Source organism: Lepidochelys kempii, chromosome 9, assembly GCF_965140285.1.
Source record: "Lepidochelys kempii isolate rLepKem1 chromosome 9, rLepKem1.hap1, whole genome shotgun sequence".
In the NCBI taxonomy this organism is placed as follows: Eukaryota; Metazoa; Chordata; order Testudines; family Cheloniidae; genus Lepidochelys; species Lepidochelys kempii.
Genome location: NC_136388.1, coordinates 48,456,182 through 48,470,214, shown reverse-complemented (window position 1 = coordinate 48,470,214; position 14,033 = coordinate 48,456,182). Strand labels below are relative to the sequence as shown.

The 14,033-nt window shown below is 39.3% G+C and overlaps 1 protein-coding gene across 11 annotated transcripts in view; it reads right to left on the bottom strand.

The window, feature by feature from the left end:
* STAG1 (STAG1 cohesin complex component) overlaps nt 1-14,033 on the bottom strand; it is a 380,321-nt gene that overhangs the window by 179,994 nt on the left and 186,294 nt on the right. For all 11 annotated transcript variants that reach the window (XM_073360216.2, XM_073360219.2, XM_073360217.2 and 8 more), the window contains one exon: nt 2,372-2,470. In XM_073360216.2, coding sequence (XP_073216317.1) covers nt 2,372-2,470 — 99 coding nt within the window. The remainder of the gene's footprint in view (nt 1-2,371; nt 2,471-14,033) is intronic.

Below are 14,033 nucleotides of genomic sequence, written 5' to 3'. Positions count from 1 at the left end.
TTTCTCACGATTTTGGTTTGGGGGCTGGAGCAACTAGAGGTGCACTCCTCATCGAAGAAGTCTCCATCCTCTCATGGTCAGGGTAAGGCTCTGAAAAGGGATGCAGCACCTGCCTTTTCTAGTAAACGTACTTTAAGGTTGAAGTTCCTTTGCTTTTTTTTGTTGTTGGAAAAGAGAGGTACATATTGAATATTTGTCCTTAACATGTTCCTGATCTGAACAAACTAGACAACACAAGTTTATTACTCACAGGAATCATGGCCCTGCAAATGGCACACTGCTCAAATCCTGAGGATCTCTGCATAGAGAGACCAACCCCCAGCGCAACCTAAATAAATTAACACTAAACACTATCAGAGAGACATGGCGGGTGAGGTAATACCTTTTATTGGACCAACTTCTGTTGGTGAGAGGGACAAGCTTTCAAGCCACACAGAGCTCTTCTTCAGGTCTAGGAAAGGAACTCCCAGCAACACAGCAAAGTACGAGGTAAAACATATTGTTTAGCATAAGTAGTTAGTAAAAGATCATTCAAGGGACCAAAAAAACCTGATGACGGCCTCCAACACAAAAACAAACAAGAAATCATCACATGCTCCCATACACTAGAGGGAAAAACAAAACCCAGGAATGCTACCTGGAAATCACAAGAAATCCAAAACTATATATATATATATATATCAACTATATATATATATATATATAAAAAACCCTAAAAAAACTGATGACAGTCTCCAACACAAAAACGAACAATAAAAGATATTACCTCACCCACCTTGCCTCTCTAATATCCTGGGACCAACATGGCTACAACTACACTGCATTAAACATTATCAACAACTATTTATAAAGGTTTTGTAGAAGCTGGCTAACAAGGAAAAACAAAGCTCAAGAGCAACAGGAAGCATCAACTCTCACCATGGACAGTGAGAAAGAACTGAGTGGGAGGTGGCAGCCACACCCCTTTTATACTCCAGCTCCACATGTGAGCATAGCAGAGGTGCATGTGTCACTAATACTGCAGGCAACAGTCTCTGACCTGAATGCATTGGACGCACATACATCTGTACAGTGGAGAGTGTGAATGTGTGTTTGTGTGAATGTTCCCATAGTTAATTTATTACTGCTTTGATGGTTCCAGAAGGACTTTGTACCTACCGAATTAAAAATATGTCAATGGCTATAACTTTAGCCAGATTGTTCCAAAGGGTCTTAATACCGCAGGCACATAAAAGCTTAGGCCTGTGTCACATGATGTGCATAATTCTTTCCCACTCCCCTCCCCAGATGCCATGTAGGATGACATCTTGGGCTGGTTATAGCGTGGCTCTGCCTTGAATTGTTTTCTGGCGAGTACTACAGAAAAGTTATTTTTCATTTAAATTATTTTTTCATGACATTTTATTAAATTAGCCCATCTGCCTATTAGCTATTATAAAAAGACCGTGTGTTTTATAACTAAATAAGGTATATGGTAAATCCCAGCAATTCCATCACCCAGTCAGAAACAACCTATTAGGTTGTCCTTTCAAAGAATAGTGTGGAATCATTCCAGAGAAGTACCCTTGGATGAACATTTTACATTACTGATTAACATACTGCATGTTAATTTCAATTATAATGACATTTATGGATGTAGATATTGCCTTATTGGGGTGTGCCCTGAGGTCAGTCAGTCATTCATGCTCTCACACACTTTCATTAAAGAGTTATCTTCACGGCATCCCTTTCGATATTAATCTATGAATTATATTATATTAGAAAGTGTGTGTGTGTGTGTGTGTGTGTGTGTGTGTGTGTGTGTGTGTGTGTGTGTGTGTGTGTGTATATATATATATATATATATATATACACACACACACACACTCTTAGAGAGAGAGTATATATATAATATATATATAATATATGAAAGTAAATATTATAGTACATGGGAAAACCTTCAATGAGCCCTAAAATTCACTGAGATTAAAATATAAAAATCATAGGATTATTTGGTAATGTGAGAGGACAAGTGGGAAAGAAAGAATCATGCCCAGATCTAGTGATATATGTTTGATAAATAACTTCAAAAATAAATGTGCTCGTATCACCCTCATAAATTTCATTCAGAAATATTTCTGCTTCTGAAATAAGTCACATTTCTTTAATTTAAAAGACCAAGAGCCCCTTTCCTACTGAAAACATGATAGTTTCACCACTGTAGCTGGACAGTCCCCATGAAAAGAACTTAATCAGTGGCAGAAGCAGGTGAGTCTCCTTCACATAATTTAATGCACATGACTTAAGAGAAGTGAAACAACTAGATAGATGAGACACAATTCTACAGTTCTATAGTCTTTTCAAAAATCACATTTCCTCTTTCTACTCTTACCTTGAATCTGTTAGTGAATAGCTCCAGTTTAGGGAACAACTCTCTGTTGGTGTACAGACTCTGTAGAGCTTTCAAACACTTCAACCTCACTTCACCTTGCTAAAGAAAAACACACTAAGATTAGCCAAAATATCCTAATGAAACGCACATGAAGATTAAGTAGCATCCACCTAGTAATCTCTAGTTTTGTTATTCATTTAAAATTCTATGTAAATAAGTTACCAAAACCAACATCGTTAAACAATCTAGCAGTTAAATTAAAATGTATAAAAATAATAGGGAATGTTCTACAAAAACAAGTGTTATAATTCTTCTGCTTCTCTATACAGAAAAGACCCATCCTGCACCACCGAAGTTTATGGAGGCAGGACTGAGTGCAAAGTTGGCTTCTAAAAGTTCTTTCAGTTGATGTTGAAAACAAAACAAACAAACAAAAAAACTGAAAACCAGGAAAAAAAATATAAAAATAATTTGAAACTCTTGTCTGTTGGGGTATCTAAGGGTTAAGTAAAGACCGGGGTAACTGCTATCATGGTAATGGGGAGTAAGGCACAGGCAAGCACTATTTCTTCGCTTGATAGATGAAGTTGCCATCCTTTTCCTTCTGCTTGTTAAGGATAGATAAGTGTTGCAGCTGCATAAGGAATATGGTTGTCTGAAGGATACCCTTTGCGTGAAGAAGTGTTATCTCCCCCATCCTTTCCTCTCCTGGCTACATCAACGAGCTCAGGGTCATGGCCCCTTCCTCCCTCCCCTGTGAACTGCTGATTAAGGGAACTTGTGGCTACAATTACTGCAAAGAAATGTATCTGCAAGGTAAAAATATCTGTATAATATGCTTAATGCTGTAAACAGGGGTGAGTATAATTATATTCAGTATATAGCTATTAATATTCACTATATAGGCATTCATATTATTAAATAAGGGTTTTGGGGGGCATTGTAGTAATGTGGGTATTTACATATTAACTTAGATAAAAGAGTGTGATATGATTAATTTGGGGCTTACTCGACAATTGGGTCGAGGGGAACAAGTACCGCAATAAAGAAGTCCGTTTACTCACTCCACCTCTGGGTCCTCCTGCTCCTGCTTTCCATCTCTAACAATGTCTTCTGAAGATGTACACTGAATATGCAAAAGATTGACCCCCCTAGTGAATTTTTTCTCTTTACAATATGAAAGGCTGATCTGACTTTGCTCCATGTTGTGATCTTGGAGAACAGCCATTAGCAGGGGGCATCGGTCAGCTTGTGCAAAATTTCCACAAGTACCGATCTCTTCTCAATGCCTTTTCAAACACACTGTATGGTAAACAAAGCTAAGAAATATAAAAAAGAAAAACCCATCATCTCTAACTCTGAGGAGATGGGGGGTAGATAAGCGCCAGTCTAGTGAACCTATCTATCATCAGGAAACAAACTACAGTTAATCAAATGCACCAGGTTCTGGCAAAAAAGTTATCCGCAAAGATTTATAAGCTCTAAGAATCCATGGTGAAAAATACCATGTGTAGGCAATGAAAAGGTTATAATTGGGAATTTACTGCTTAAAAATTCATAATACAGTGTACCTAAGTAAAAATATCATAGAATCATAGAAACGTAGGGCTGGAAGAGACCTCCAGAAGTCATCAAGTCCAGTCCCCAGAGCTATGGCAGGACCAATTAAACTAAGAACATAGCTGACAGGTGTTTCTCCAAACTATTTTTAAAAAGCTCCAATGATGGGGATTCCACAACCTCCATTTGAAAGCCTATTCCAGATCTTAACTATCCTTTAAGTTAGAAAGTTTATCCTAATATCTAACCTGAATTTCCCTTGCTGCATATTAAGCCCATTACTTCTTGTCCTAATTTCAGTGGACATGAGGGACAACTGATCACTGTCCTCTTTATAACATGTTAGAAGACTGCTATCACGTTCGTTCTCCGCCTTCTTTTCTCAAAACTAAATGTGCCCAGTTTTTTTAATCTTACCTGGTTTTCTAAATCTTTTATCATTTTTGTTGCTCTCCTTTGGACTTGCTCCAATTTTTCCATATCTTTCCTAAAGTGGGGTGTCCAGAATTGGACATAGTACTCCAGCTGAGGCCTCACCAGTACCGAGTAGAATGGGACAATTACCTCACATGTCTTACACACAAGACTCCTGTTAATACACCCAGAATGATATTAGCCTTTTTCACAGCCACATCACACTGGTGACTCATTCAGTTTGTGATCCACTAGAACCCCCAGATTCTTTTCAGCAGTACTACCACCTAGCCAGTTATTCCCCATTTCATATTTGTGCATTTGCTTTTTTCTTCCTAAGTGAAGTACTTTGCACTTGTCTTCATTGAATTTCATCTTGTTTAATTCAGACCAATACTCCGATTTGTCAAGTAATTTTGAATTCTAATCCTGTCCTCCGAAGTGCTTGTAATCCCGCCCATCTTGGTGTTATCTATAAATTATAAGCATACTCTCCACTCCATTAACCAGGTCATTAATGAAAATATTAACTAATACCAGACCCAGAACTGCCCCCGGGGGCCCCACTAGATACACCCTCCCGGTTTGACAGTGAACCATTGATAACTACTCTGAGTATGTCTTTCAACCAGCTGTGCTCCCACCTTTTAGTAATTCTGTCTAGACCACATTTCCCTAGTTTACTTATGAGAATGCCACATGGGACTCTGCCAAAAGCCTTACTAAAAATCATGATATATCACATCTACTGCTTCCCCCTCCATCCACTAGGCCAGTGAGCCAAAGAAGGAAATTATGTTGGTCTGACATGATTTCTTCTTGACAAATCGATGCCAGATATTCCTTATAACCCTGTTATCCTCCAGGTGTTTACAAATTGATTGTTTAATAATTGTTCCCATACCTTTCCAGGTATCAAAGTGGGCATAAGGCACCCCAGAAAAATAATACAAGTCACTGAAACCTCATGAAAAAGACAGGGTTTGATTCTTGTGTCTGCCTATACTGTGCTCATTGCTGGACCTCAAGGGCTGCTCAAAATAATATATAGAAGTACACAGAAGCAACCCTTGAAGAACTACAGTTACTATTAAAAACAATGAGGAGTCCTTGTGGCACCTTAGAGACGAACAAGTTTATTTGGGCATAAGCTTTCGTGGGCTAAAACCCACTTCATCAGATGCATGGAGTGGAACATACAGTAGGGAGGTACAAATATACAGCATATGAAAAGATGGGAGTTGCCTTACCAAGTGAGGGGTCAGTGCTAACGAGCCAATTCAATTAAGATGGAAGTGGGCTATTCTCAACAGTTGACAAGAAGGGGTGGAAATCACTTTTGTAGCGCTAATGAGGCCAATGTAAACAAGGTGGCCCATTTCAAACAGTTGACAAGAAGGTGTGAGTATCAGCAGGGGGAAATTAGTTTTTGTAGTGACCCATCCACACCCAGTACCAGCAATGCCTCTCTGCCATGTACATTGGCCAAACCAGACAGTCTTTAAGCAAAAGAATAAATGAACACATATCTGACATCAGGAATTATAACATTCAAAAACCAGTAGGAGAACACTTCATTCTCTCTGGACACTCAATAACAGACTTAAAAGTGGCAATTCTTCAACAAAAAAATGTCAAAACCAGACTCCAACGAGAAACTGCAGAACTGGAATTAATTTGCAAACTGGATACCATCAAATTAGGCCTGAATAAAGACTGGGAGTGGATGGGTCACTACAAAAACTAATTTCCCCCTGCTGATACTCACACCTTCTTGTCAACTGTTTGAAATGGGCCACCTTGTTTACACTGGCCTCATTAGCACTACAAAAGTGATTTCCATCCCTTCTTGTCAACTGTTGAGAATAGCCCTCTTCCACCTTAACTGAATTGGCTCATTAGCACTGACCCCCCACTTGGTAAGGCAACTCCCATCTTTTCATATGCTGTGTATTTATACCTCCCTACTGTATGTTCCACACCATGCATCTGATGAAGTGGGTTTTAGCCCACGAAAGCTTATGCCCAAATAAACTTGTTCATCTCTAAGGTGCCACAAGGACTCCTTGTTATTTTTGCTGATACAGACTAACATGGCTACCACTATGAAACCAGTTGCTATTAAGTAACCTCTTTCCTTTTGGTGAGCTTTTGCATATTTCTACTCATGAGAGGCTGGTTATTGTCATTCCTTGGTCGGGTGCCCTCTAGCTTGGATGTTTCTGTGATTACTATTGCAGAGGAAGCTTAAGAGATGACAGACTCTTGTAATGTGATTTCTGTGGTATAGAAAGCATAAGGTAGGTTATTGTAATTCTAGACCATCGAATCTTGGAGAGGTCTCCTCCTGAGACAAGCCTAAGAGGTGACATAAATGGCTAAAGCTATCAGGAAAAATCTTGCAGATATAAAATGATTTTGATACGGCGAGATTGCTGCAGACCTCTCCTTTGACTTGTATGGAATCCAGAACTGCATCTAGAAAGGATATCTGCGGGACGGAAACTAGGGAAAACTTTTCCCAGCTGATCTGAAGATACTGCAGGCTGTCTGAATTAATAACCTGAGTAGGTTACTGGATCTAGTTCTTGTCATCCAGTTGTCTGAGTAAGGATAGAAATTGATTTTTCATCTTAAGTGGACAGCCATCATTGCCAAGCACTTGGTGAAAACTGTGTGTGCTGCTGACAGTCCAAATGGCAGGTCCTTGTATTGAAAGTGTCTGTTGCTCACACTAAATGGCTGTATTAGTACATGGAAGTACATGTCCTTTAGGGTGAAAGAACTGTGACAGTCAGAGGGCGGGAGGATGGGGGTGATGTTTCCCAAAGACAGCAGGCAGAATTTATCTTTTGATGAAACTCCTCAGTTTCCACAAGATAATATGGTGGAGAGGTTCTTTCGGATGAGGAAGTGCCTGCTGTAGAAGCTTTTCCTTTGGTACACAGTCTGAACCTGTTCTATGGATCCCTCTGTAGAAGAGAATTCACCTAGAAGTAATATCTCATCAGGATCCCTGAAGAGATGTGGAAGCAGGATTTAGAGGCAGCCTAGAGCTGAAAAGGATGCAGTGAAAACTGAAAAGGATGCAGTAGCCATTCTGCATGATCTGATTTCAAGCTGTTTAGTAGTGGGCCTGCTGGTCCTAAAGGAAAGTAAAGAACACAATGAAATTGGTTCTGTACTCCTGACAAATGCATCAAAACTGGAGGCGGCTTAAGACTGGGAGGAACCTCCTGGAGACTGGTGTCTTGCAGACTGGTTTTTAGACTGCTTTCTGGTACACTGGAGAGAATGACTAAAAGTTTCAGAATGTTGACATGGGAACATTGCATTGCCTTTTTTAACAGGAGCTTGAGGACAAGGAGTATTCCTTTTTAAAAGCTGAGCACAATGTTTTAACGTCATGGTAACTACAGGCCTGTTAGTTTGACCTCATTTGTATGTAAGGTCTTGGAACAAATTTTGAAAGAGAAAGTAGTTAAGAAAATAGAGGAATGATGATAACTGGGATAAAATACAACATGATTTTACAAAAAGTAGATCATGCCAGACCAACCTGATCTCTTTCTTTGAGAAGATAACTGATTTTTTAAGACAAAGGAAATGCAGTAGATCTAATCTACCTGATTTCAGTAAAGCATCTGATACAGTTCCACATGGAGAATTATTAGTTAAATTGGAAAAGATGAGGATTAATATGAGAATTGAAGGGTGGATAAGGAACTGGTTAAAGGGGAGACTACAACAAGTCATATTGAAAGGTGAACTGTCAAGGCTGAGGGAGGTATCTAGTGGAGTTCCTCAGGGATTGGTCTTGGGACCAATCTTATTTAACATTTTTATTAATGACTTTGGTACAAAAAGCAAGGGTGTGCTGAAAAAAACTGTGGATGACACAAAGTTGGGAGGTATTGCTAATATGGAGGAGGACTGGAAAATCATTCAAGAAGATCTGGATGACCATGAAAACTGGAGTGATAGAAATGGGATGAAATTTAATAGTGCAAAGTGCAAGGTCATGCACTGAGAGACTAACAAGAATTTTTGCTATAAACTGGCGACATATAGCTGGAAGTGACAGAGGAGGAGTAAGACACTCTGTATTGGTTGATCACATGATGACTATGAGCCACCAATGTGATGTGGCCGTGAAAAAGGCTAATGCAATCCTAGGATGCATCAGGTGAGGTATTTCCAGTAGAGATAGGGAAGCATTAGTGCCATTATACAAGGCACTAGTGAGACTTGATCTGGAATGCTGTGTGCAGTTCTGGTCTTCTACGTTTGAGAAAGATGAGTTCAAACTGCAACAAGTGAAGAGATGGGCTACTATGTTGATCAGAGGAATGCAAAACCTACCTTATGAGAGAAGACTCGAAAAGCTTGGCTTGTATAGCTAACCAAATGAAGGCCGAGGGCAGATATGACTGCTCTCTATAAATACACCACAGGGATAAATATCAGGGAGGGAGAGGAGTTATTTAAGTTAAGCACCAATGTTGACAAGAACAAATGGATATAAACTAGCCATAAACAAGTTCAGGCTTCAAATTAGACAAAGGTTGCTGTCCATCAGAGGAATGGAGTTCTGGAACAGCATTCCAAAGGGAGCAGTGGAGGCAAAAAACTTAACTGGCTTCAAGACTGAGCTTGATAAGTTTATGAACGGGATGGTATGATGAGACTGCCTAAGTGGCATGTAGCCAATCTGCAACTGCTAATAGCAAACAGGGTGGATAAAAATCAATTTAAAAAAAAATTTAAAAATCGTATTTTTTTTTATTTAATTTTTTTTTTTTTATAAAATGCATTTTTGGGAAAAAAACCTATCTAAAGATAGTTTTAATGAAGATACATTATAGCTCAAAGATATCTCATCATGGAATAGGGATTATAAATTCTAATTCTATAGTATGAGACAATATATTCATGTAATGTTTAAGAAAAGTTTTGTAAATAAGTTCCAATAGTTCATGGATTAGGGACTCAAATTTATGGGGCTCCAGAGGCTTCTGTATAGATTATTTAGGTTAATCTTTCTATCTACTGTGACAGGGTCAGGCCAGATGGCTATAGGAGAGTAATAGAAGGCAGATATATTAGCCCCAGGCAAAGTAGGTCCCTTTTCCCTGGGTAAGGTAACAGCGAAGGTTCCAGAACAATCAGGAACCTTCTGGAGAGAATTAAGACAGAATGATTCGAACACCTGCAGCCAATCAAAAAACTGCTAGAATCAATTAATGCAGGCTAATCAGGGCACCTGGGTTTTAAAAAGGAGCTCACTTCAGTTTGTGGTGTGCGTGTGAGGAGCTGGGAGCAAGAGGCACTTGGAACTGAGAGTGAGAACACGGAATGTTGGAGGACTGAGGTGCACAAGCATTATCAGACACCAGGAGGAAGGTCTTATGGTGAGGATAAAGAAAGTGTTGGGAGGAGGACATGGGGAAGTAGCCCAGGGAGTTGTAGCTGTCGCACAGCTGTTCCAGGAGGCACTCTAGACAGCTGCATTCCACAGGGCCCTGGGCTGGAACCCAGAGTAGAGGGTGGGCCCGGGTCCCCCGCAAATCCTCCCAACTCCTGGACAGACACAGGAGTTGTCGACCTGGACTGTGGATTCAGAAAAATGGCCAAGCTGAGGGCTGCCGTGAAGCTCCAAGGCGAGCAAATCCACCAATAAGCACAAGACCCACCAAGGTAGAGTAGGAACTTTGTCACACTACCCAATAGGACTCAGTGCTCAGTCTAGAAGAAACCATCAGAGATGCTTACTTTTGCCATTCTCAAACTGTGGATTTGTGTCTCCAGAGATAACACCCTTGTGAACAGGAAAAATGTTTTTAAATAAATAATATATAGAGGTGAGAAAAACAGACCTCAACCCTATTGTCCCTCTGCAAATTTGTGTACACAGAGTGAATCCTTACCTTGCTCTAAAAGTGAAAAGTTTCAAAAAGTTCAATGAATAGAAGATTGTTGGGGGCGGAATAGATCTGGACAAGGAGAAAAAGTCTGGAGAAAAATGTGAGAAGGGAGGGATAGACAGTAGAAACAGAAGTGAAACTGTTTGAGCAGCATATTCCAGAAGTCTTGAGGTCTTTCTCATTGAAGCCTTCATTGATTTGAGATCTACCATATCATTCTCCCACTAGAAGGGAAAACCTATAATGGCAGCAAGCCGTAAGAGAGACTCAGTTTGGGAATATTTTAATGAAGTTCCTCTACCCGTGGGTAAGACAGGCATGCATGCAAAATGCAAACAGTGCAACAAAGAAGTGCAAGGTCTGGTTTCCCAAATGAAACAACATCATGAGAAGTGTTTTTTTCTCAGGAGGAAGCTGCCTTGAAGATGATGAAAGGAACATGTCTGAACATGCAGGATCTTCAGGTTGGTAAACTTTTTTATTTCATACTTCTTGCTTAAGGACTGCCTGTCTTCCTTCTGGACGAGTCTGGAATTCTCATGTTTGAGCAAAAAATATAGTTGTTACTCTATGGTACTATGATTTTAGATACAGTTGTGATTAAAAAATAAACAGCTGAAATAGGCAGATCTTCCTTTTACAATTTCACCTTTAAAGTAGTACTGAGTGTCAGTGAATGCAATGAGTAATACTAATTGAGTAGTATGGTAATAATAATTGAATAACTGCACTGACTTATTTTGTTTAGAAGAATCCATCCTCAAAATACAGAATTCTGAAGACTATCCATCTTGAAGATCACCATCATTTTCTATAGTTTCAGAGTTATCTGCCAATGATAGTGTGTCAGTCATATCATGTATGTCACATAGCCACAGTATATCACCTGTAGCAAAAAGATAAAAAAATCTCCATCATCCAGAAACAACCACAGATACGTTTGTGATAAGAACCAGCAGATGACAAAAAGAGGTAATTGATGAAAAAATTGCCTGGTTTGTTTCTGCAAGAAACTCTACTTTCCGTATGATTGAGAACCCACACTTCATTAACATGGTTCAGTCATTAAGACCAAGATGCAGTCCACCCAACAGAGCAGATGTTGCAGCAAATTGCTGGATAATGTGCATGAAAGAGAAATTGAGCAGCATGCAAAAGGTTTAGGGGGTGAAATTGTTAACCTGAGTCTTGATGGGTGGAGCAATGTCCACAATGATCCTGTTGTATGTGCTTGTGTGACAACAGAAGAAGGGAATGTCTTCCTTACAGAAACAATTGATACATCAGGAAATGCACACACAGCAGAATACTTACAAGAAGTAGCAGGAAAAGCTAGAACAAACTATGAAAAAAAATTCAAATGTCTAGTATGCAGCTTGGTCACAGACTATGCTGCAAATGTAATCAAGATGAGAAGAAATTATTTAGAAGAGAGTCCCAAGCTAATAACATATGGTTGCAGTCCTCATTTGATGCACCTCCTAGCCAAAGACTTCAGTGTTCCAGTAATAAAGGCTAATGCTGTTGAAATTGCAAAATACTTCCATAACAACCACTTTGCAGCAGCTGCTCTGAAAAAAGTGGGAGGAACCAAGCTAACTCTCCCACAAGACGTGCGATGGAACTCAGTAGTGGACTGTTTTGAGCACTGTATCAAGAACTGGCCTAATCTGATGACAGTTTATGAACAAAATCGTGAAAAAAACAGATGGCACTGTCACAGCCAAAGTTCTCAACATTGAGCTTAAGAGAAATGTTGAACACATGCTGAGTACCCTGAAGCCTGTTTCTGTAGCCTTGAACAAAATGCAGGGAAATGGCCGTTTTATTGCTGGCGCTGTTGAAATTTGGGAGGAACTGAGTGAGATCTCAAAAAGAGAAATAAGCAATGACAGAGTTAAATTACAATAATTAAAAGAACGAATGGGACAAGCATTATCTCCAGCTCATTTTCTTGCAAATATTCTCAATATTTGGTACAAAGGTTAAACCTTAACTGCTGAAGAAGAGGAGTTGGTTATGACATGGACACCCAGCAACCATCCCTCCGTAATGCCAACTATAATAAACTTCAGAGCTAAGGGTGACCCATTCATAGAATCATAGTATAGAATATCAGGGTTGGAAGGGACCTCAGGAGGTCATCTAGTCCAACCCCCTGCCCAAAGCAGGGCCCCCTGCTCAATTCAAGAAATATGTGTTTGCTGATGATGTTTTAAAGAAAGTCACACCAGCGAACTGGTGGAAGTCACTTAAGCACTTGGATTCAGAGACTGTTGAAGTGATAATCTCACTTTTAACAGCAGTAGCTGCTTCTGACGGTGTAGAAAGAATATTTTCTTCCTTTGGACTAATTCATTCCAAATTGAGAAATCGTTTGGGACCTGAAAAAGCAGGAAAGCTTGTTTTTCTTTTCCAGATGATGAACAAACAGGAAAATGAAGGTGAAGACGAGTGAGTTAGCTGCAGAAGCCAATATTTTAAGCTTCTCATGTTGACCTGGCTGACATAGTTGATTTAATTTTTGTTTTTTGTTTTTTTAAATATTTCATTTAACTATTTTAGTTAAAAACAATTTTAACAAAAACAAACCTGATTTTAAAAAAATTGAATGTTTAAATAATTCAAAAATTCATACGCTTGTTTTGTTAAAATATTACATGTTTGTTGTTGAAGAAAAAAATCCAGAATACATAACGTTGTTGTTTTAGTTAAAACAATTTAAATGTCTGTCTGGTGATGTTCTCCTCCTAATACAGCATAGCAAGAAAATCCTCCAAATATTAGTGATTAACCTGTTGAACTGGAGATAGTTCGCCTCCCAATGACTTCATAAATATCTGCTTCAATTACCTTTGGTAAATGAAATAACCAAACAATCATTCATTTTCTGATATAGCTGTAAAACTAATCTGAAAAGTTTTCAAAATAAATCACTTCAAAAATGTATCATGTGTACCTTCTAAAAATGAACGCTACATCTATCTCTGCGTTGTGAAAAATATGTATTAAGGTTATAACCACCAACAAGAATGCACTTTTATGTAGAAATCCATGATTAAATCAAGTCTTCCTGACTAGTGATTTAAATCATGATTTAAATGAAATCCACCCTAGTAGCAAATATCCCAAATAACCAACGATGGGACACAAGATGGGAAAGAATCTGAGTTATTACCGAGAATTCTTTCCCAAAGGTGTCTGGCTGGTGGTTCTTGCTGATGTGCTTAGGGTCCAACTGACTGCCATATTTGGAGTTGAGAAGGAATTTTTTCCCAGGTCAGATTGGCAGAGACTCTGCAGGTTTTTCACCTTCCTCTGCAGCATGGGGCACGGATCATTTGCAGGTTTAAACTAGAGTAAATGCTGGATTCTCTGTAATCTGAAATCTTCAAATCATGATTTGACGACTTCAGGGACTCAGCCAGAGGTCACATCAGAGGAGTGGGAGGGCAAGGTTCTATGGCCTGCAATGTGCAGGAGGTCAGACTAGATGATGATAATGGCCTCTTCTGACCGTAAAGTCTATGAAACTTAGTCTCATTTAAACTATTGCAAGGGTTCATCCACTTTGTGAGTGAACACACCTTCTCTCTTGCTGTCTTTCTAAGAAAAGGACTTCAGTTCTTATCCGGGCACCCACAGATACCTGACAAGAACAGCCAGGAGTAGCTCCAAAATGTGATGTTTGTAGCCTAAGATCTAGCTGTTTCATTGGAAGCATTATAGGTTGCTTTCAGGAAATGTTGAGAAACAAGCTTGCC